The 24,803-nt window shown below is 44.7% G+C and overlaps 1 protein-coding gene across 2 annotated transcripts; it reads right to left on the reverse strand.

Moving 5' to 3' along the window:
• Window positions 1-220: 220 nt before the first annotated feature.
• CDV3 (CDV3 homolog) lies at window positions 221-17,361 on the reverse strand. Of its 2 annotated transcripts, none has more exons than XM_048216276.2 (5): window positions 16,726-17,361; window positions 15,911-15,987; window positions 7,587-7,732; window positions 4,027-4,186; window positions 221-2,595 (listed from the first exon to the last, which is right to left on the reverse strand). In XM_048216276.2, exons 1-5 carry the CDS (start codon window positions 16,963-16,965, stop codon window positions 2,448-2,450), a joined length of 771 nt encoding a protein of 256 aa, XP_048072233.1. In that variant the 5' UTR covers window positions 16,966-17,361; the 3' UTR covers window positions 221-2,447. The 2 variants fall into 2 exon arrangements, with proteins under 2 accessions (XP_048072233.1, XP_048072234.1); XM_048216277.2 differs by having other exon boundaries at window positions 221-2,146; window positions 16,726-17,355.
• Between the last annotated feature and the right edge of the window lie 7,442 nt (window positions 17,362-24,803).

Genomic DNA, 24,803 nt, shown 5'->3' on the forward strand with positions numbered 1-24,803 from the left:
TAGCCACTTTCATTCCAGTCTGTCTTGTTAACATAGTACTCTGCAAACACTCCTCGAACAGAAGTTCCCCCCTCTGAGACGAAGAGTACCTTCTTCCTACAGCGACGGAGGCACGGCATCAATCAGCCATTTTCAGAAACAGAGGATATGTTAAGGGTTAAGAGTAAACCCTATCAGAGAGGGGGGAAAAATAGAGAATAAAAACAATCAGACTGCACAATCCATATATTTACTTTTTATTGAATTTGTTAATGTTACAGAGTTCTTGCACTGCCAAACCATGCCTGAGAATTCAAAGAAAGAAATGGTACAATGGACAGCCTCACCCACCCATCATACAGTATATTAAAACTTGATTCATGTGCATTTTTATAATTTCACAATCTTTTAAAAAGTTGTAACAAGAGTTGGAATTTTCAATCTCCCGCAGGTCTTCAGATTTCTAGTGTAGTATGCCATTAAATAAAAGTTCCACATATTCATCTCAGTTCATTCCTCAATAACATAACCCCCAACAAAATTTTGCTGGAAAAATGCATACTTTTCAGGGGAAATATGTGGCTCAAGGTCCAAGAGATTATTTGTTAAGATTTTTGGTTCCCAAATGAAGTCTTCAGTTTAACCAAGAATACCTCGTTTCTTGCTTAATCATCCAACCTCTCCTTGGCTGGCTCAGCTACTCACCCCAATATACCAGAAGGCAGGCACCCAGCCTGCCACCTCAAACAACGCCAACATCATGGCCCAGACGTGGTGGGCAGGTCCTGTCAGGAGACACTGTGACCTCCCAGGAGCTGATTCCTGCACTGACACGTTCATCAACACTCAACTCCTGTAGGAGACGCCCCCACACCGGACAGTTTTACTCGCTCACTTGCCTCACTCTCGCCAGTAGCAAGTCTGCACCTCCTGCATTTGGCAAAGGGATTTATTAGAGAGAAACCCAGACTCTGCATTAAGTGATCACATACCACTTTGAAATATTTCTATTGAACCAAAGATACAAAACTAGTAAATTACCCGACTATCTCATTAGATGGAAAGACTTTTCAGTAATTCTGGGTAGCTTCCTGAAGTCCCTTTAAGAACTGAAAATTACCAGACAGTTTAAGCTGTAATTATTAAAAACAGAAGTGCTACATCACCTGTCTTTCGCCCCTGACTCTTCAAATGAACATAAAGACATACTAGAAGGTTGCTAACAGAGCTAAACTGGCACCATCACTGCATCTATAGAATGGCCAATACCTGAAAAATTTGGGCACAAGTGTATCTGGAAATCTTGTCAAAGATCATGCAAGATCCGTGAAAACCTAAGTGGGTTTTAGCTTATGGTTCTGCTCACGTTCTCTGAACCGATAAGGACCCGTCAGTGAATCCCTTGGCCTGAGCAGAACCCATACTCTTTCCACTGCAGTTTACTGTGCAGTTTAGACCTGATTAGAGGAGGCTTAGCAGCACCTAAAGTAGAGCCCCCGCATCCACTGTCCTTGACATCAAAGGCTATTTGGTTCCACTCTAGGGATTGGCAAATTCACAAGACATTTCACAATTCTAATGCATATTTCAGGTCACTTATTTAACCAAGCAATATGCTCTGTCAAAGAACTTATTCCAAGTCAAAGAAGAAAAAAAAAAAAGGAAAAAAAAAGGCCTTAACGTGTGAAACACAGAAAAAGCACTACCCAAATAAAAAATTACTAAAAGAAATAAGATTACTCCCTCCCCTATACCCTTTCCCACTTGGTGGACCCAAGTTTGGTTGATTTAATTTGTGGTTACCTCAGAATACAACTCAAAGTTTAAATTATAAAATCACAACCCTACAGAGATTATCTGAACACATGAGTTCTTTTGAGAGCGGCACGTTCCAGGAAGTCTAACACAGCCCACTACAGAGTATCCTTAAGGGTGGGGCACAGGACAGGTTAATTAAGGTCACTTAAATCTTCATCTTTTACAGCAGATCAGAACCCAGATGGCTGACTTTCTGCAGGATTTCTGATAGGAATCCAGTAGAGCTGGTTTCAAGCTTCACACCGACACTTACTAGCTGTAACCTCCGTGTCCAGAAGTTGTGATCCACGTGAAGTCCGCAACGAGTGCAGCAAACCTGAGGTAGTCAGCCCTTACGAAGGCTCAGTATCTGAACATAAAAAGATTTTGAAATGACCACTGGCTGCAGTTTCTGGTTTTGTATTTGCAGAGTAATAATGAAAGAACACTGCTGAATCTAGTTCACGCATTGCTAGAACAATGAGAATCCCCCTAAATCCAATATATACAAAGAGCAGCTGTGACACCTGTACTTCCACAGTGCCACAGGGCCGGGCACTTGTAGCGAGTGGTCTGCATCGGCTGTGGGTCCAGCAGAGATCAGATGATGAACGGCTGTTCCTGGGGGTCAGCTGCCGTCTAGTTACCTTAGGGTTAGCAAAGGCCGTTCCTTAATTGTACTGTGTGTGGCTTTGCTGATTTTCAAGCACAGCATACTGGTTGTCTAGCTGAAGTTTAAGGGCCTGGTTTTTTGAAACCTCATCCCTACCTCTAGTTTTGTGTCTTACTACTTCAAAGCTCTTCTCCATTTCTTTATCCCTAAGGGAAAAGAAATGTAATCAGTAAATATTTCTTCTTCACTAGGTTGTTGATCCTCAAAAAACACAAAACAAAAAAAGCAGCCACCCTTTAGAAGTATCCTGAGGGAGGAACAGGAGGGGAAACCGGTACAGGTATCCTGCTTTCCCGAAGTTTGTGTTACACCACTTGCTTTTTTTCTTAACAGTGAAAATCCTCTTCAGATTTCTTTCAGTTAGCGCAAGTTAGCACAAGAAAGGAGGTCTTCCGGTAAAAGCAAAGTGGGGTATAACGCAACCTTTCGGAAAGTGGGGGGGTCCTCCTTGCTTTATGCCTTTCTGGCTTAGGAAAGGTTTCACAGGCATGCTCTACTTTCCACAGCAGGGAAAACCTGCATATAAAATCATCATCAGATCATTTTCCGGCTTCAAAGGAACAGAAAACACAAATACTGAATGAAGCTCTATGGTCCTATTTTCTGTGGTAGCAAATCTATTTGAATACTCTTTACTGCAAGCCTATTTTGGGACCAACTTGAAGACAAGTGCAAAGCAAAAGGCTATCTGATGGCACGGTGATTCCTTCTAGGAGTCGCTTTTACTTTTAGCAAATAATAAACAATACATCTCTTTATGCATAAAAGCAACAATTTTCTTACTCAAGTCAGGTTCTAATCATTATTCAATGATTTCTCCTCACTTCTACTTTAAGGGAGTGGATCAGATAAAGCAAGGTGAGTGCGGGGAATCGCGGCCCCTTATTCTGTAGGACAGAGCAGAGGAGCAAGTCCAGTGGAGGCTTAAATTCAAGCCAGCTGGGCTCTCAAAGAGGCAAAAAGGCTGGGATTTACTTTAAAAGCCACCCCCTCAAAAGCAGTATTTCCATCTGATGTTCTCTGCACTTCTTCCTATTTTATTTACTTAAAAAAATTCATGTCCCTACAAAGGATGTGGAAGTGCCGTATGTGGTCATTTAATTCCAAGTAGCACTCATTTTAAGTACCTGCTGAAATAAGATTTTAATATTAGACTTATAAATGCCAACATCTTTGATCTATGCACATCAACTGGTAATACAATGAAACACTGCTCTTACGTTTCTAGTCTCCATGCTGTAAGGAACATAAGCCAGCAATAATGTACTTACAAAGAATTCTAACCAGACAGAGTTCGGAGCTACTGAACAACACATGCCAGGAATAAGGAAACTTTTGTAGACAATGTCTGTCTTTGGTGCTCTTTCCCCACTGCCCCCTCCAGGGTCCTTACCCCTTTCCCCACCCTCAGGCATGTAAATCCCACCTAATTCTCAGCTGACAGTCAGCTGCAGCCTGAGCTTTACCAAGGAGACCCCCTCCTCCCCACCTCAGGTGGGTTTTCCTATCTCCTACATCCCACTCGCTGGCCAAGGGACAGGACTCCCAGACAGAAGGCAGGAGTTGAGAGTACTTACTTCCGGCTTTCTACATGCTTGGCAGTGGACTGCAGGGATGGGAACTGTGTGTCACTGTAGATTTCTGGTGGTCCTTGTGGTGTTTTCCTTGTTGTGGTTAACCTGGCTCCCGGAGGCCTATACACACCGCTAGTCATTGCTGGTTCTGGGGTCTCTGTAACTAACATTTCGTACAGTTTAGAGAAACTATTCAAATGCCTGGCATTTTAGTAAGCTAGTCCTGCATTCCCACTCACTTGACAATTACAGAAAAAAACCCAATACCTACACAAGTCGTCTATGGACAACAGAAGGAAAGTTAACTAGAAAATGTCTGAAAGTGAAAATACTCTTTCTGGGGCAGTCTTCTAACTTCTCTTCCATGTACAACTTCGATTACCTATGTAAATGAGTTCTTTTTGGAAGTCAACTCGCTGGAAGTGGGAGAAGAATCTGCTGGGCCTGGAGACAGCCCATCAGGGACTGTCTTTCAAAACAGCCCCACCTCAGCCTTCAGTTTACACACAGGTAAACATGGATAATCACTTCTTCACCTGGTTGGTGGGTTAAGTAACATGCCATGTGTCAACAATTTATTTATGAAAATGCTTGTGTACTTATTCTAAAAGACTAATAAAAATAAGCTACTACATATCTTTAATAATTTCCTTATCTTCTACATCATCAATGGATTTTAAGGCTCTTTGTCTTATTTTATAAACACAGGTAAAGCAGGAAAAAAAACTAAGCAACCAAGCAGCTGGAAGTCTTCCAGGATGGCTAACATTTTCAGGACAGAACCTTGCAGCTTTTCCCTATATATCATTTTTTCCCTCCCCATTCTCAATATGGATTCAGTATTTTAAGTGTGTTTTCCATTTATCAAAAACTTCATTTCAAATAAACGCCTACACCATCATTTATTAGCTCCAATATAATGCAGCCATTTGAATACTACTATAAAGGCTTATTGTCTCATACAGCTTCTAATTGAGTGTGAGCAAGTTACAAGATCACGCACGCTCATTAGTGACTGAGCACCTGCTATGTGTCAGGTGCCGCTCTAAACGACACAGCAGGGACACAAATGTTAAGGACGTGCCTTCATGAACTGGATATTCAGGCCGTTAGCCACATGCAGCCAATCTGGAAGGAAATAAACTTAAGAATTCAGTTCCTTAGTTATGTTAGTCGCATTTTAAGTACTCCATGGCTAGAGGCCACTAGACAGCAAACAGAGCTATTCTGTCACTGCAGAAAGTACTACTGGACAGTGTTAGGCTCGAGGCAGGAGACATGTATGTCAGGTTGGCACCATTACCAAAAATGAAAGTGGGGGAAGCGCTGGTGAAGGGAGGACATGACGGACAGGAGTCTCAGTGATGAGGTGAAAACTGAATAAGGCTGGAAAGTCGTAAGGAGACAAACAGATCTACCGTTGGTAAGCAAGCCAAATCTGGTCCGACTCCGGATTTCATAAGTGTTTTACTGGAACACAGCTACGCTCACTGGGTGTACGTATCGTCTAGGGCTACTTCTGTGCTGTCACAGCAGGGCTGAGTAATTAAAAACATCTTCTGCGCGGCCCTCAAAACGTGAATTACCTATTATCTGGCCCTCTGCAGGAAAAGCTCAGAGACTCCTAATATAAAGGAAGGAGGATTCAGGCCGAGAACACAGGCACAAAGGCCCGCGGCAGTAGTGTGCCTGGTCTCCTCAAGGAGCAGGGTAAGCGAGGACCAGATGAAAAGAAACACCAAGTCAGAAAATGGGATCACAAGGCAGACATCCAAGGCCTTGCAGGTCACGGAGAACTTCAGCTTCTGCTCCAAGTACAGGGGACACGTTCTGCTGTTTCTTGAAGAGACCGCTCCTCTGGCTGCTGCTGGCCGCCGGGAACAGTGCGCGGACAGAAGCAGGCAGACCAGTGAAGAGGTGGCCTCACTGATCGATACAGACATTAACAGTTCAAACCACGGTGGTAGCAGTGGCACTGGAGACCACTAGTCACAAAGAGTCTGATGTTGAAAATAAACACAAAACAGATTTACTGACAAATTAGACTTAGGTTTGAAGAAAAAGGTATCAAAGATGACTCCAAGATTTGTGGCCTAAGTGACTGAAAGAACAGCAGTGACATGAGGAAGGCTGTGTGCTGGCCCCTGACATGGGTTTGAACTGCATGGCTCCACTTTCACGTGGGTGTTTTCAATAAATATGGTATATAGACCTGTAAACATATTTTTTCTTTATGATTTTAGTATTTTTCCTCTAGCTTGTTCTAAGAATATAGTAGCATAAATATACAAAATACATGTCAATTGGTAAGTTTATGTTACTGGTAGTCACAGGAGGCTCTCAGTAGTTAAGTTTTGGGGTAGTCAGAAGTGAAACGTGGATTTGAATGCACAGGGGGGTTTGGGGCCCCTACCCTCATGTTGTTCAAGGGTCTACTGTACATGAAGAGCTCAGCTGGGGATATGTGGTTATCGAGATGCCAGCTAGGCAGTTAAGATCTATGTGTCTGGAGGTCAGGAGAGACGTGAACTGATGCGAATTTTGGAGTCGCTGGCAACTGCAGACTGCTGAACGGGGAGGGCATGGAGAAAGAGCAGCAGGGGCTGAGCACTGTGGTAGGCAGGAGAGAAGAAATCTCAGCCCGGAAGACAGAACCAACCACGGAGGGAGCAGGAGACTGTGGTGTCCTGGAAGCCAACAGAGCGCGCGCTGGGGTGATCAGCTGCTGCAAGCGCTGCTGACGGGGCAAATCGGGTGAGGACCGAGACTTGGACACCGAGGTTAGCCGTGCCGAGGTCACCACGATCGGTGACAGATGCAGTAAAAAAAAGTTAAACGGAAGAACTTACATCTACACACACAGCAAAACGCTAGAAAGGATGCAAGAATGTTGACACACACTGTGGTCTCTGTGCAGTAAGATCTGGAGTGATTTGTTACTCTTTGTATTAAAAAAACTGGGTATATGTTAACGCAACGTTTCTCCAACTTTTCTCAACACTGCTGCTCTAAGGAGCCCTTTAGACATCTATTTCCTAAACACCACGCCCCCCACTCCAGGAAATGTTAATACCACGGGTATACTGTGCGCCTGCTCACTCACTTCGGCCCTCTGGTGGGCACAGCCCGCTAGAAGATTTCTAGTATTTCTTTACCCGCCACCAAGAACCTCTTCTTATCAACTCTTATGTACGTGCCATTCTGAGAATTCATGTTTCAAGACAGAGCGGAATGGGGAATGGAGGAAAAACACACACACAGGTGAAACACAGGTACAATTTCCCTCAGCTGACTGTCAAAAATGGAAACAAATTACTTAAATATTTTAAAGTTTGGCAAGTTAGTTTACATATAAATTGAAGCAGCCTACAGAAAAGCACCTATCTTGAGTTCCAAATTCCTTTACTTAGGATATAAAGTCCTTAAACAGACATATACAAACGTCTCTCCCAAGAACAGAAAGGAACCCCACTCATTCTACCACAAGCACTCATTTAGTTAAATGCCAACAGTATATAAAATGATACATAAACAGCTTCATGAACATGAAATATTGAGATTACCAACTACTGCAGCAGGAGGTGCTTGTACTGGAGCTGTTTTATTCCAGGGACCTGAAGATTTTTCTACACCACCACCACCACCTCCACCTTCTTCCCAGTTATCACCTGGATCTTCTCTTTTCTCATTATCATCTTCTTCCTTTTCACTATTGGAAAAGCAAACAAGTGAATTCAATTATAGAACTTCCAGGAAAACCGTCAGTCCAAATACTTAGTCGTATCAATGCTGATCTGTGTGACCCTAAGAGAAGTCACCTAACCTCTTCAGAGCCCCAGTGCCCCACTTGTTTAAAAGAAACAGAGACAGAAAGAAGGGATTTTACCTGTTAAACACTGGGACTTCCACCTAACTTCATATAAAAGGATTTTATTGCTAAAAGGTTTAGAAAACCACTTGGTCTGATAGTCTCTGCTTTCCTTTTTGCAAACCTCATATTCTCAAGAATATTTAGAAACATTTACCATACCGACACGCCAGGCTTTATGACAATCTGTGTGATTACATACAGCAGCCCCAAGTAAGAGCAGGACCCCAGCTGAGAACCTCACACAACTGAGGGAGGAAGAGAGGCCAGGCTAACCTAAGAAAAAGGGACTTGAGAGGGATTAAGAGTGTAATCCTTGGATTTTTCTAGGTCCACAGTGGCCAAACAGGCACTCATGGTAAGCATATTTTCAGTGATCAAATGGTTTTTGAAAGCTGTATAATTTCATTTGCTAATCCTTTAGTACATAGTACAAAATACTCTTCAAATTAGAATTCACATTCCAACAGAAGAAACAAGCCTGTGTTCAGTGTTGACATCAGTGCTACAGAGTTTATTAGTGCCAGTCTCTACTGTTTGACACACAGAATATAAAGAACTGGTTCCTATCACCAGATATGTCACCCATTTAAAAAAGAAAATACAAAAACTCAGTCTTTGGCTTTACTAGTAATTATAAATGCAAAAGATACCCTCAATGGTATCCTAACACTGGCTGCAGTGTTTATGCCAATTTCTTATTTCTTCCTGAACTGGTTTGAGTCAGGAATCAGGGAGTTACCTGTCAAATCTGCCTTTTTTGCCACGATTCGCCCTTGCTGCTGCTGCCACCTCTGGCACACACCACCAACTTTTCCATGAATCATGTTGCATGACAGCAGTGGTTTTTCCTAGAACTTCAGCCTATCAACCTTTATCATTCTGACCATGCTTTTCTCTCCTACTGAAAAAACAGAGCTATTGCCTAAAGCTGTCCTAGGCCTTTCACCCTTTTTCTCCCTTTGATGCCCGATCAGTGACCATGGCCTTAATGTACAGAGGACTCCCACCCTACACCGTGTATGACCCTGGGAACATCATGGCCTCTCTTAGCTTCTGCAAAAGGTCATCTCAGGGTGTTTTCCTTCCATTCTTATTAGAACAAGGAAAGTGCTGGCTATAAGACAAATTTCTTGAATAAGTAATGGCCTTCTTTAAAGACACTTATAGAAAAATTTCAAAGACAATGCCCACCAACAGAGGGGCTTCCAGAATTTAGGCTTAGGGTGGCAATCAGGGAGGGGAGAGGCAAATGAACTCATCCTCAATCTGCATTTGTAGCGTGATTTTACTTAAGATTATAATTCAAGAGGAAAAAAGAATGAGAATATGCCCAAGCCACCCTATGGTTCCACCCCCACTTTTTTTTTTTTAAACACATCATAGAATCCTATACAGCCATTTAAAATGTCAGGCCTATGCTGACATGGAAGTAATATTCATGTCAGGTAAGCCAATGGCTTACTAAAACGAAATCTATATACCTAATATTAAGTAGAAGGATATTTCAATTATTAAAAAAATGTTTTAAAAAGTAGCTGGGTGCTAGAATGCCTGGTTTTATTTTCTTCAAGCAGCAAGCAGTTACGAGCAGATTCTAAAACCAGACTTCCTGCCTCCAATCATCTGGGTTTTGCCACTGACTAGCCAGGAGACTTAGAGTATGGCACTTAACTTTTGTATGCCTCAGTTTCCTCCAATGTAAAATGGGGATAACAGCTCCATTATGAAAATACACAAGTTAATAGGCACAAAGCACCAAGGAAAGTGCCTGGCACATAGTAAGTGCTCTTAAATGTTATTACATTTGGGGGGGGTGGACAGAGGGAGAGAGAACGTAATTAAGCAGATTCCATGCTGTGTGGAGTCCCACGAGGGGCTCAATCTCACAACCCAAGCTGAAACTAAGAGTCAGATGCTTAACTAATTGCATCACCCAAGCGCCCCACCATTACATGCTTTTTAATATCCATTTAAGTTTTCAAACAGACGCCACCTTTACACTAGGAGAAAAATGAGAGAACAAAACTCAAAATCCCCAAAACCCACAACATGAACATGCTCTTTTTAAATAGATTTTTAAAAATAGATACCAACCACTATGACCCTGTTTTCTAAAGTTTATATGTGGAATGAATGACCAGGTAAGGATATGAAGGTCCTAATTTATCCAGGAGTCTAACAGTGGTATCCAAACATAAGAACTGTCCCAAAAGAATTTTTTTTTAGTCACCCACTTCTGAGAACCAATGCCAATGTAATTATACTTTCATGCAATTTGGCTGGTTCATGAGTAAAAACATGGGTGTTATTTACCTAGTTACATAAGACTTGTTAGTAATGTCCCAGTAACCCAATCCCAGCCAGACAGGAAGGTAAGACCCCTACAAAGATTTTAAGAACCTTCACGGCACTTTTATACTCACATATACCCCCAAGGTATGCTAGCTTTCAGCTGGTCATTTACATTGCGCAACAGTTAACTCAGCAAAATGTGCTGAATCACTGTTCTTCAAATATATATACTGGACTCTAAAACAGATTTTTCTTCAAATTACAGTAATATTTGGTGATTAATATATCTAAATTCCGGAATTAGCAGCTTGTAGTAAGCAATCGACTGAAAATAAAAAAATGTTAACAATGATTATCTCTAAGCAGAAGGGATTATGGATCATCCTAATACATTTTTTAATGCTGTTATACCTTTTTAATGTTCTTAAAATATATACTTTCTAATTCACAATAAATTATTAAAGAAAAGCCCCAATCTGGTCTGATAAAATACTGATGGTCCCATGTAAAAGGTTCCTTTACTGTAATGTTTATTACCTCTTTACCCTAAGAGACAAGAATGAATAAATCACAAATCTAAAAATCCCTTTAAATTATAAACTATTATTAAGTAAGAGTGATTTAATAGGGATTGTGTTATGTGTAATAATAGGCACAAGACAACCTAATATTTTGGTTTCTTAAGATTCTGAAATATTAGTTAAACTAAACATTGGGAATTGTCTAGTCAAAACACTTCATCCAAAAGAGGGAACAAAGGCCCAGAGATGCTAAGAGCCTTGCCAAAAGGCCAGGATAAAAATGATTTAAACATCCGGATTACTTTTTCTTATTTACAGACTCCAGAAAATGTCAAATCTTTAAATGCCGTAAGACACATGTTGCAAAGAATCATTTCCACAGAAGATAATTAGGCTAAAATCTGGTATTTGACCCAAACAGAATATACAGCTTCTCATCAGCTACATTTCACATTTCTAAACACTACACTGCTACTTCTAAATACATTATCACAATTTAAAGTATACGGCCTTATATACGCAACAGTCTGTAAGGCACTGCTGGTAGTACAGGGGAATGAAGCTAGAAAAGGGAGTATTTGCTGAGTATCTAGGAAGCCAGGCCCTTTCCTACCACTTCACAAAGTTAAACTTACAATAACACCAAGGCAGGCAGGAGACCCACTGTACACAGGAGGAAACGGACACTCAGAGTTTAAGCCCCTTCCCCAGGGCTACAAAGTAGCAAGCCAATCCCTGGTCTCCAGAGCTCAGGCTCTCCTGTTGCCTCTTATTTCATTTTAGCCTCTTTAGAGCTCTAACATACGACCACAGACATTTTCTCTATTTTGAGAAATTCACTTTCAGTAAGTTTGGTCAGGATTACACATCCTGCAGCGGTTTATCAATAAAGATGGAACACCCTTACCTCTTTATCTCACAGGACACCCCCCGTTCCCCAACATTAGGGTTTTAGCAGCTAAAACAAAAGCCAGACTTGACTGTGCTTCTGCTAGAATGCTAGGCACCTCCACTGGTTTGACCCTATTGTCCAACTACTGTTACAACAGTAAAAGGGCGAGACAAGGCCTGATGAGCTATGCTGTCAGCTCAAGATGGCACGCGCTCCTCCCAGGACTCTTTCTCAACCCCTTCACGGGAGTGTTCTCTCCTGTGTTCCACAGCATCCTGCCCATCACTGGTGTTTAGTAGAGTAGGAGTTAGTTCTACGACCCTGGTGTCTGGCACACTAGTCACACCAGTATTTGCTACAATGAATCCAGCTTGGATGCAGGAGTGTTTCTTCAAGGAACAACTTAGCCAGCTCTACCTAACGCGTTTAAAGGTCCAGATCTATCTCTCTCTCTCTTTCCTTCCTTCCTCCTTTTTTTTAAGATTTTATTTATTTGAGAGAGAGAGCACAAGCAGGAGGAGCAGCAGAAGGAGAGGGAGAAACAGGTTCTGTTCTGAGCAGGGAGCCCGAAGCCGGGCTCAATCCCAGGATCTTGGCATCATGACCTGAGCTGAAGGGAGATGCTTAGCCAACTGAACCACCCAGGCACCCCCAAAGTTCTAGACTTCTTAATGTTCCTAAAAAAAATCCCACTGGGCTCCAAGAACTCAATTTTTTTTTTTAAAGTAAAACGTGGGGCTTGAACTCACAACCTGGAGATTGAGTCGCATGCTCCACCTACTGAGCCAGCCAGGTGTCCCTCTGAGAAGTCAATTCATTATTGAAACGTGACAAATGCTCAACATTTAGTAACCTTGAATACTACTTGGAATCTTTCTTTCCCCCAAAAATACATTTTAAAGATGAGAGAGGCCGCCTACAGGTCCCATTTAGACTGCTCCACCAACAATCTAAGCTCCAGTGTTAGGCCCCTTTTATCACCACCCCAATGGCACCCCTCTAAAGAACTTATTTATATATCATGAGGACCTTGAATACATCTATTAATTTAGATGTAATCTGACACAAGCCCTTATACTCTTGGTACTTAAATCTTGAGTTAGTTGGTAAATGTGATACATTAATAGTGTATTTGCTGCTACTAAAAAATTTCCTCTTTCAAATGCACACTTACCTTCAATAAAGCTGCAGTATTTGCAGCTGACTAAAGAGAAAGCAAATGTGACAAAAATGATCAGATCATCTAAGCAAAGAGTATATGGGTATTTTATTGCTCTTGCAACTTTTCTGAGGTTTCTAATTTTTCAAAGCGAAAAGTTAGATGAAGAAACTAAGATTATACAGCTGAAAATTTCAAGATATTTTAAGTCAACTTCCAAAGTTTTATATTCCCTCATCTCATACTGAGATAGCAAGGCTGCCTCTCTCATAGATAAAGGTAACAGATTAGAGGCATAAAGAATCATCCCCCCAACTTCTCAAAAGATATCTCATTTCTCTGCCTCTTCCTAAGGGCCTCTGCCGAAAAGATTAAGACCAAGCTATAGAAGACAATAATTCAATGTCTATAAGCAACGTTTAACACTCTTGAGAGGGATTTTTGTTTGTATGGTCATACTAATGCCAACCCGAACATGTCATTTTCTCTTTTATTAGGTCCACAGTGAATTGACTCACCAGAGTCTAACATTAGTCATGACAGTAGTAGGTAGTGTACCTCCACTACCCCTTGTCCTCAAATCTTGGTATTACAGACCAGGTGCCTCATGGTTAAGTAACAGAAATTCCCAAGACTTAAGTATTCTAATTTACCCAATGAATAGAGAAGATTAATATTACCGACTGGGTATTTTACAAATACCCTGTACAAAAATCCGCACAAAAATCCTAGGAGTTGTCTCAATTCTGCAGATCAGAAACAACACTTAAAAGTAAAGTGACTCCAAGGTCACACATAAACAGCAGGCTAAAACCCAGAGTTGTCTTTCCTCAAAATCCATGTTTTCATGACATTATCAACTCCATCCCATTTATGTGAGCAACCTACTTTCGCTCCAATGAACCAAAGTGTCTTTCCTTAGGGACCCCAACCTACCGAGTTTCACTGTCAAGAACATTTAAGACAAAGTTTATAAGGATATTCAGTATAGAGTGTGAAAATTTTAGTCATTATTATTAAACCTCAGATGACTTCTCACACTCAAGTCTTTCCTGAAAACTGTTAGATTCCTCTTTATTGAATGATCTGTGAAGGCAACGGAAATACAGACTCTATTCTCCAGAGTGAGACCCACAAAGGCAGCTTCCTGAAGGGGGATGTTTTCCAATGTTAGCAGGTTAGAGGAAGACTTGTGGCAGACCACCCAGGAGTTAAGACTACGTGCTAATAATGAAAAATACAACATGAAAGCTGGTCAAGCTTCAGGTCAAGGAGAACTTAAACACTCATACTAGCTGAGATTTACCTAGGTCCCTGGCAAATGTGAAAGATATAAATGATTTAAGAAATGTTTCACCATCTCTGGAGTAGCCAAAAAGAAAGACAAAAATAACCCTGAATATGGAAATAAGATATATAATCAGTGACAGAAAAATAGGCAGTTTAAATATCCTCCATGATATAATAAAATCAATTTCTAGCCTTCAGTGAATTTGAAACCTTTCCCTTCAGAAAGTGCTACTCTTGCTCAGTCAGTTCAACATGACCAAACACTATTCTTCCTGTCGCTCAAATCTTCAAAATCTGCAGTTAAGAACCTGTGGTCAGGAAAGGCAGACCAAGAGCCTTATTCTACAGCCAAACAGGAACCACACACACAGGCAGCACCACAACCCCAATGAGTAAGAACTTCACGTCCCCTCCTCTTCATTTTCACAAGTCAAGCCCCAGGAAAACACAGGGATATTTTCTAAACTACACCTCTCCAGAAACATCTAACACACAAATTCAAAAAGTTGTTGGGAATAAAATTTAGTCTAATCACGTCCACTTAACATTACTACAAAAGAACCTCAAGAGTGGAGAAGCCCCATTTCCTAAAAGGTCTCCCAGTCAGTCAGGTTTCACTTTGGTTAAGCTCACGAAACGAGGAAAAAGAACCTAGGACATAATGCTTGGCACTCTGGTAGGTATTCAACAAATGTCAAAAATATTAGCCCTGGTTTTTCAATACTTAACGCCATAAATATTACCACTTGGAGAAGTCAAAAGACAGTAGTCTGTTAAGAAAAATTACTTCTGCCAGTGTGCCACATGGTCACTGGTATATACAAACGGCAAACTTCGAACTGGAGGTAGTTCATTAAATCATTTATTTCTTTAAACTAGGAATAAAAGTTTTTAACCTTAAAAATGGTGGAACCATATATTCACCTGTTATTTCTACTCTATGAGCGCATTAAGATAAGACATCTATTCACACGAATCTAAAACCAACTATCACAGACTGGACTTAATATGTTAATTTCAAATCCCCTAAACCAACCAACCAACCCAATTTTTAAAAAATTACTGTTTTCTTGTACTTTTTTTTTTTAAGATTTTATTTTATTCATTTGAGAGAGAGAGCACAAGCAGAAGGAGAGGGAGAAGCAGACTCCCAGCTGAGATGGGAGCCCAATGTGGGGCTCGATCCCAGGACCTGGAGACCATGACCTGAGCTGAAGGTAGACCCTTAACCAATGAGCCACCCAGGCACCCGTTTTCTTGAACTTTAAAAATAATGTGGTTAGACTATCTGATGCCATCCCTATAAAACTCTAGGGAGAATAAATCTACAGTGTTAGAATACTCATTATTCTTGGGAGTGAAGACAGTGACTAAAAGGGCTTACGTTTGCTTTGTAGGAGTAATATTCAGTTTCTTGAACTTGCTGTCGATTACACAGATTGGTCTCACTGTGTGAACATATAAAATCTGTACATCTGTTAAGTATACTTCAATAACAAAAATACGTATTAACTTGCTTATTGGAGAGGATCTGAAAACCACATTATTTTTGAAACAAACAAAAACCCTAAATTCGACACACCAATGTTAAAAGTTAAAGTTTTGAAGCCACAAAATCCATTTCATTTTAGCTGTCTCAAATAAGTAGGCAATCTCTCACAGGATTTTGAAGCTGGCAGCTAATTTGATCAGCATATAGAAGGGCTGCCACCAGAGAGAAAAGGAACACACAATCCAATACAGCCCTAATACACATATCTAAAGCATGAGGCCACTGTGATGCAGCTTTGGGGCTAGAGAAAAACCAAACACACAATACCTACCCTAAGGGTTATCTAAACACATCTGTAACCAGACCATACCTTATTTGCATCGCCTGAACTCTGAGGCCGCTGTAATCAACCTCTTTTTGCTCAAATTCTTTCCACTCATCTTCATCCTGTAAAAGACACAGCGTTTGATCAATTAAAGCTATTTGTTAAAACACAACTAACTCAAATTATCAGACTATGAAAAGGGGATCAAGTGTCTGGAACCTAAAATATAGACTCGTTTTCTGGCTAGAGGCCCTGTTTGATCCCGAGGCCGACTAGGCTGGAGGACAAACGTGTCCAGCTGTCCAACCCTACTTCCACCGGGTTCTTTCCAGAGAGTTACTTTAAAAGCAACCAGGGAAAGTCGAATGAAAAAGTCTGTAACCCCACAACTAAATGTCTACCACAATGTTGTCATGAGACTTATTCTGTAACGGGCTTAGAGGCCAAGCCATGGCAATTAAAGCGGCCACAAAAACGATTGTTAGAAAATTCTGCTCAAGACTGCCGGGCTGAAGTCAGAACACCAAATTACTCAGAGCAGACGTCACTCGATAAATGCTGCTCCGGGCCGGGTACTTCCGACCCAGACCCATTTCCCCTTGAGGGTGCCGCGGACCGGGTCTCGGTCCCGGCCAGCGACACGAGGTGGAGGGGCGGGGCGGGAGCGGGCTGGGGGGTCCCGCGGGGAGAGGCGGGCCGGCCCGGCGTGGGAAGCCCCCGTCACATGGCCAGCCTCCGCGCCCGTCCGCCCGCCGGCCGGCCCCTCCCGGACGCTTCCCCGGGCGGGCGGCCGGCGGGGGCGGGCACATGGGCGCAAACGCGCGGCCCGGCCCCGAATCCCGGCCTCCCCGACCCCTCACCTTAGTCACGGCCTTGGTGGCGGCCCCGGGGCCGGAGGCCCCCGCGCCCGCGGTCCCGCCGTCGCCCGGCCGGGCCCCCGCGCCCGCCCCGCCGCCCGCCGCGCCCGCGGCTCCGCTGCTCCCTCCGGCGCCGCCCGCCGCGCCCGCGGCGCTCGCCGCCCGGCTGCTCCGCTCCTTCTTCTTCTTCTTGTCCCTCTTGGCGAAGAAGTTGTCTAGGCTCCGCTCCTCCGTTTCGGCCATGGCCGCAGCCTCCTCAGCCCGGATGGGTGGGGCCGGCGGCGGGCGCGGCCCGCGGGGCTCCGAGCTCGGGGTCGAGGCCGGCTCTGCGCTCACGCTCCCGGGCGCGGCGACGCCTCAGCCCCGCGGGGTCGCCGAGGCGTGTGCGGCGGGGCGGGCGGCTCCCCCCGCGTGCTGGCGGGCGGTGGTACGGTCCGCCTGGGGGATCGCGAGCCGCTACCGCCGCTCGAGGCCGCAGGGGCTGCCGCTGCTGCCGCGCCCGCGGTGCAGGATCCCGCCCGCTCCGCAGCCGGAGGGGAAAAGGAACGCGCGGGCCAGAGGCTCCGGCGAGAGTGCTTGGCTAGCGGCGGCGCGTGCAGGAGGAAGACACGCGCGCGCAGGCCCGGAGAGGAAGGGAGAGGGGGTGGGGAGGGGAGGGAGGGGGAGGAGGGAGGGCGGGCCACCAGAAAAGAGAGGCAGCGCCCGCGCCTGCGTACTTAGCTCCGCCCGCCGCTGTGGGAGCGCAAAGGGGAGGGCGGCGGGAGGAGACGGAGGCGGAGCTGGCAAAGGAGCCAATCAGGTGCCAGAACGAAGCGCTTAGGTGACAATCCCTGCCTCAGACGGGGCGGGGCCTTGGGAGGGGAGAGGAGGGTGTATGCTGATAGCTCCTGCCTCCCGATTGGCCAAGGGTTTAGCCTTGGGGGCGGGCATTTAGAGGGCTAATTGGTGACTTGGCTAAAGAGGTCCGGTGAAAGGGGCGGACGGGTCGCGTCTGAGCATGCGTGGGGTGCACGCGTGTCTGCTCGCCCAGAGCCAACTGTGGCCTTGCGGCTTGAACTTTAGGGAAGTGGAAAGGCTCTGTGTTAAGCTAGCTATGTTAAAGATGGGAACTCCTCCTCCACCCCACTCTGTACTTTCACTCCCTCTGGTCTGGCAACTTTTAATTTTCATTTTATGGGATGGTTACTAGGAAAGTGAAAGGAGTAGTGGGCTTGAAGTTTTGGTCTTGTTTAGGAAAAGATCTTTAATAAGCCAGTACGTAGATAGTAGGGGATTGATTTTGTCTGAACTCCACCCTCTACCGAGGTCAAGCTAAATAAATCTGATCCTTGAGCTTCTGATCTGTAAAATGGGGGTATTAGCTCTTGTAAGATTTGTGGGGAAAGAGAACCTGTTAGCTGCCCAGCACAGTGCTTAACACGCATTGGATGCGAGATGCATGGCTTTTTAATACATTTAAATAGTGCTCCCTGCCCTGACTTGAGTCTAGATGATGGCTGCAATTTATCCTTAGCTTTTATATATGGTGAAAGGAGGAGAAAGGTGTGTCATAGGCATGGGAATAAAGTACCCATATTAAACCTGGTTTTACCATTTAAGTACTTTTGGGACCTTGAGAATGAAAGGAATCTTTTCATTTGAAACCGGTGGCCTAATGTCAAGTATTAGACTTTCAACTTCCTCTTTCTAAGGACAGAGAAGAGAGCAGCCACTGAGGAAATGACTCAGACTATGTTAGTAGCTTCATGGGGTAGACACAGTACAGCCAGTAAAAGGAGTGACTTCTTTGTCTTTTCCTTTATAGTGTCCCCATTTAAGGTTGTCTTCCCTCCCTCCCCCACCTCCACTACTATTAAAGAACTAAGTCCAGAATATATCAACAAAGTAAATCAAGGACCTAGCCTTGAGCAACAGTAAGCTTAGGTATAATTCCCCAGACATAACCTGTCCCCAACCACCCAGGATGGGCCCTAGGTAACTTCCTTCTGTGACACCACTTAACTTCCTGTGATGCAGGCCAAGTTAAGTGCTGCTCCCACCCTATCACCCTTAACATTTCTGATCAGATTTCTTTTTCCTTTCTTTCCCTTCTGCCCTCCATTCCTTCCTCCCTCCCTTTCTAACTTTTGTTCTTTCCTCATCGATGAAGCACCTAATTTAGCAATATTTAAGGTTATGTGCCTTCTTCTAGGTTGAGTAATTCATCATTCCTCCCTTACAATCAAGAAGATCCAGATATGAATAACTGGAATTCAGGCCCCTCCCTTCCTTAGGTCCTCATCAATATATCAGTGTCTTGAGGAATTAATGACTTGGGAAATGTAGAGAAGGAATAGCAGTTGAGGGTTGACACTGCAAAAATCCCCCACATTTTTCGGCGTGATTCATGACACACTCCAGAACTTGATCATATGTACTGATCAGACCAGTAGAGACACCAATATCTTTGTGGTTGTGTTATTATCTGTAGTTATTCTTTCCTCCCAGAAGCTGATCTCTTCTATTTGAATCCTCTGCCCTGAAACTGACAGCATACATTCCCACCAGTTCCTCTTCAATCTCCCCTGCCACCCTCCTCTAGATTGGTTACACAGGGCCCTGAATTCTGCCATCACCCCCTCATCATCACCTGCCCTCATCTTGAAGCATCCTCCAGCTCCCTCTTGATGGGGTTTTTTCCCCCTCTGCCTTCCAATGTTTAGACCTTCCCCAACTCTAAAGCAAAACAGACCTTAACTTGTCCTCGCTAGATGGAAAGTTGAACAGTGGTGAGGACTCAGACCATTCCCAGGTATTTCAGCACATCTTCTAAGGATCTTAATGCTGTCTGAACATGGAAATGTCTCTCTGAGCCCTCTGAAGTGGTACAATCCAAAAGACATCATTTAAAATATCTCCCTCAACAAGGCCCACTGAGCCAACATTCTGTGAGCTCAAGAGCTGGCAAAGGGCAGCTGGACCCAGCCCATTGTCTCTGGGTTCTTTTTTGCTGAGCTATTTGTTCCAAGTTCCATTCTGCTACCTAGGCTGGAAATTCCACACATGCTCAGCTCAAAGGAGTGCATCCCATGCTGGCCAAAGGGCTGCCAGGAAATAGGGAGCAACTTTTCATTTGTGGCTTCTTGTCACTTGTGGCTTCCTCTCTCACATCTGTGAGGCAGACTGTGCTATGGCCTGAGCTGTTCCACCAACCTTTTCCAATTGGGGAGCAAATGCCTTCAGGCCACTTCCTCTGGGGAGCCTTTGCTGACTTCTGTAGGCAGCCTGTTCCCGACCTTTAAAGGTCCAGAGACCTTTTGTTTGGTGTGGTATTTGATGCCTTCCTGGTATTTCCATGATTTGCTTGTTGTTTAACCTCATTTATTCACTCACTCATTCATTTATGTAAATTTTTTTTTTTTTAATGAGCACCTACTCTGTGCCAGGCCCTACGACAGGAATTAAGGATGAGTAAGTCAGAGACAGGCCCTACCCTCCCAGAGCTTACTGTATGGTAAGCTGCTACCAGAAACAGACAAGTATATGTACACGCAACTACAGTCAGTGAAAACCCTGGAAGGTAGGAGTGGTGTGGGGCATCAGCCTGTATCACATAGGTGTTTGCTGTGTGTAGAATGTAAAAATGTTCCCACTGGTCCCCAATTTTTTCACATTAACAGGGGAATAAACAAGATATGGACTTCTAAAAGTGTTCCTTAAAATTGTTCTCTGTTGGCCTCAGAACGCATACTCTCATGTATAACAGAGACTTTGACTTTCTCCCTCAACCCCAAGTCCCTCCTTCGTCATCCCTGACATTAAGGCCCTAATCAAAGGCTGAATGGATGGCAAAAGGAACGAGGTCCCAGACACCAGTGGCCAGAGAAGCCTGTTTCCAGAATTATGTAAAAGGCTGCCATGTATGACCCTTTACACACACACACACACACACACACACACACACACACACTTAGCACCAAGGCTTGCAAATGGGTTGAACTCATTAAGCCCACCCCTAATAAATCTGGCCTGCTGTTCATTGAACCACAAAAGTGGCTGTTCTTTGACCGTTTTTGGCCTGCCCGAATGGCAATTTCATATGGTTCAACCTAATATATCTGACAATAAATACAAAAGGCCATACCTAAAGGAAGAGCTTGGACCAACCTACCCACCCATCAGATCATCTCCCTTATGTAATCTCAGGGGGGCAGGGCTGGAATGTAATAACAATTGAATGATCAGCAATCTTATTGATTGTATTGTATGGAGAAAGCAGGAAACAAGAATGAGGGAGGAAGCTGGAGAATAGAAAGGAAAAAGAAGTGGGGTAAAGCTAAGAGGCCAGCAGGTGACACTTACTACCCACCACTGTCCAGGAAAGAGCAACAGGAAACTGGAGCTCATACAGATGTGCCCTGCTGTGAGTTGGCCATGACTCACTAAGCCCCACCCTCACTTAAATGGAATCTGCCCGCAGCTAACTCTTGGGATAGACTCACCAACCAGCCGGCTGATGGCTGATTTGGCGCTCTGATTGCTGATATTGGGAAAAGGGTGCCCCAGTGGAGGGAGCAGCATTCCAGTCATTGAAGGACTAACACCCACTGTTAATGAATTCACGAGTATGTGGTTATATACTCCAGCCTCCTGTGAGTTGGATTGCTGGGAGTCAGGCTTCTCCAGGCAGCCGGCCCTCAGAGCACCGACTTGGCTGTGGAACAGGTTCAGCCCTCTGGTAAATTCATCAAAGTAAAACTAACCTGGGTGACCTCTTTGAGAGCAAGTCAGATGGCTCTGGCACTAAGCAAAACCTTATGACTCAATCATTTTGATCACAGAGTACAAGGGATATAATTATGTTGGAAAGGCACGATTATCCTGTTCCTGACCCTAACTCCATTCCTGATCCTATTTCATGACCCAACAAGTAGATGTGAAGTTCTCTGGCCCTGGTTACCAGGTCAGTAGGTCAATGGAATCCTCATTCCTACTTGGGCTAAGAAGGCAGGGAAAGCATGACAGTGCAGGGAGCGCAGAGAGATCCGCTCCATCCCAAAGGCAAGTCCTTTACTACTTCTTCCTGCTCTTTACTTCAGGGTCAAGTGCCTGCTTTCTGGAGTCAGACCTGGATTCAAATCGCAACTTGGCCTCTTCCCAGCAAGTCTCTTAACTTCTCTGCAGCTCAGGTGTTTTCATCTGTAAAGGGGATGATGAACACACCTGCCTGGGGAGTTGTGAGGAACATAGGAGGGAACGGATTGAGGACCACTCAGCTTAGTGCCTGGAATTGTCAGCCCAGTTAATGTTAGGTATTGTTGTTATTTTTTTTTAAAGATTTTATTTATTTATTTGACAGAAAGAGACAGCCAGTGAGAGAGGGAACACAAGCAGGGGGAGTGGGAGAGGAAGAAGCAGGCTCCTAGCGGAGGAGCCTGATGTGGGGCTTGATCCCAGAGCACCGGGATCACGCCCTGAGCCAAAGGCAGAAGCTTAACGACTGCGCCACCCAGGCGTCCCAGGTATTTTGTTATTAAGAGTATTAATGCTATTGCTAAGGCATGTATCATGAAACACAGTTATACGGGGGTGTTTGGTGACTGTTCCTTGCATCTGTCCTCTCTGACCCTGCTTCTTCTTCATTACTGGGTCTTCAGGGCCTATGGAGTGAGTGCCTGCCCCAGAGTAGACAATCACTGAACATTTGTTGACAATTAGAAAAAAAAGGGTCATGCTTTATATTTGCAGTTACTAAATATGAAGTAATGAAGTAACTTAGTATTTTGGCATCTTCTCTCAAATCTGATTATATAGTTTTTACTCACATTAAACCGTCTGTGACCTCCAGATATCTGGATCACAGTGGCCGCTATAAAGAACCCTGTCTGTCTCGTGACAGACTGAACACCTCACTGCAACCTGCTGTTCCATTCAGTCTTTCGAGCTGGGGCATCCCTCTCCCACTCACCCCAAACAGAGCTGGACTTCCTGGCCTACCACTCCTCAGTCCAGCATCTGAGGGAGGAAGCTAGGGGTCTCCTCAGGTAAACATTGAAAAGCCTCCTGTCAGATGATTACACAGAAGAAGAAAGCATTCTGATGACCATGACCCAACCTCTTCCGTGGCATTAATCCCAGACGGTGTGATTCTATGGTCTGCCCCCCTCAACAGGCCCTCCCCACCGGCCTCAGGGGACCTCTCCTCACAATAGGAGGCCCTGCCTGAGGCATGCTGAAAGGTTAGAAACTGGAAAATTTTTGTGAGGTTGCCTGGGGCTTTCTCCCTTGTTGCTGGCAAATCTCCTTCTTCCTGGCATCTGAGGGTCTTGGCCCCAGAGGAACAAATATCGTGTCGTGTATCTGTAAACAACTGTAAATTTATGTAACAATTATATGTTATGTATTGAACCTGCCGCCAAACAGCTCGACCAAGAATAACTCCGCTTGTAAATTCTCAGTAAAATGGCAAAGTTAATTAAAGGCTCTTGTGACACTGCGCCTCTTCCCCCCCCCCCGCCCCCACCCCCAACGCATGGCAGCTCATATCCCAGCCTACCCCCACCCCACCCCCCGACTGCGGCAGGTCCGCAGTTGTTCCAGGAGCGTTTATCACCATCTCGCCACCCTATTTCCACATCCCTAGGCCCTTCCCATTTCCCAGGATATCCTAACGGAAGGGAACCTCTTTGCCTGGCTGTAAGAAATGTGAAGCCTGAAAATCTCCTCTTTTAACTCTCAAATAGGATATTTGGAACAAAACTGACCTGGACGTGCCTGACCAGCCTCAGGTGAAGTCAACTCTAAGTATGTAACCACACTAAGAACCTTCTGGGTTTCCCGAGGACTTTCTGTTCCAATTCACTCAAACACTGTCCCCAGAGTCCCCTGCCCAGGCTTGCCCCTTCCTAGACTTCCTTCCCTGCCCCTGCCTACCTGGCCCCATCTAGCTTCCCTCCCACGAGACTCACGGCAACACTGGCCCTTCCGTAGACTTGGTGGACACTGGCTATCTGTTGAAAGATGATAGGTTTCATGGTTTTATGGATTTGTTTACTTTTACATACCTTATCTCCTCCTCTAAAGGCTTAAAACGAAAGACACAAAAGGAAAAATAGAGGTAGGCAAGGAAGAGGCAGGGAGAGGACGCTGGTACAAAAAATGCCCATCTATGGGCTCTGGAAAGTTGCTTTTTGGCAGACGATTTTCCCAGATGATGTCACAGGAAATTTCTGTCTCAGCCTCTGATGACGAACAAGCCTGTGGGGCCACAGTTAGAATGCTGCCCAGAACTTGACAATCTCGTGAGTCTGAGCAGTGTCCACAGTCGTATCTGCCTGCGTCATACAGCTGCGCAGCTCCCTGGGCTCCCGCCTCTGGCCTGTCCTCTATTTTCCGCTTTTTGGATCTTTGCGTGGCCCGTCCCTCTTCCTTCACAGACCAGAGGAGAACCCGTCCCATCTTCATGCTCCCCAATGCCCAGGTGGGATGAAACTCTGCCTCCCCCAGGCTGCTTGTCTTTGCTCCTCTGACTGTATTTATTTGATAGAGAGACAGGTAGCAAGAGAGTACAGGCAGGGAAGAGAGGGAGAAGCAGGCTCTCTGCCGACCAAGGAGTCCAATCGGGACTCTATCCCAGGACCCCGGGATCATGACCTGAGCCAAAGGCAGACACTCAGCCGACTGAGCTATCCAGGCGCCCGTCTTTGCTCCTCTTAAAGCACAGATCTGCGCTTTAACAAGTGCCGGGGTCCTGGGATCAAGCCCCGCGTTCATTCAGGCTCCTGCTTCTCCCTCTCCCCACCCCCTCCTGGCTCTTTCTCGATATCTCTCTCTCTCAAATAAATACTTAAAAAAGAAAGAAAGAAAGAAACAAACAAACAAACAAGGGGATTTCTTCCTGGGGCTCCAGCTGGGGTAGTGCTTTCCCCTAAGTATAAAATCCATGGGAATCTTTGAACTGAAACCCTCCAGGGACGTGACGACCGGCTCAAACAGCCCCTTAAGATGGGGTAGCTCTGGACTCTCTTCCTAGGAAGGAAAGGGTTCGCAGCCTCATGGGCTGCTGAGGCCTCGGGGTCTTCCCCAGCCTGCTGTGGCTTTCC

The sequence above is a fragment of the Ursus arctos genome, unplaced genomic scaffold (genome assembly GCF_023065955.2).
Source record: "Ursus arctos isolate Adak ecotype North America unplaced genomic scaffold, UrsArc2.0 scaffold_20, whole genome shotgun sequence".
In the NCBI taxonomy this organism is placed as follows: domain Eukaryota; kingdom Metazoa; phylum Chordata; class Mammalia; order Carnivora; family Ursidae; genus Ursus; species Ursus arctos.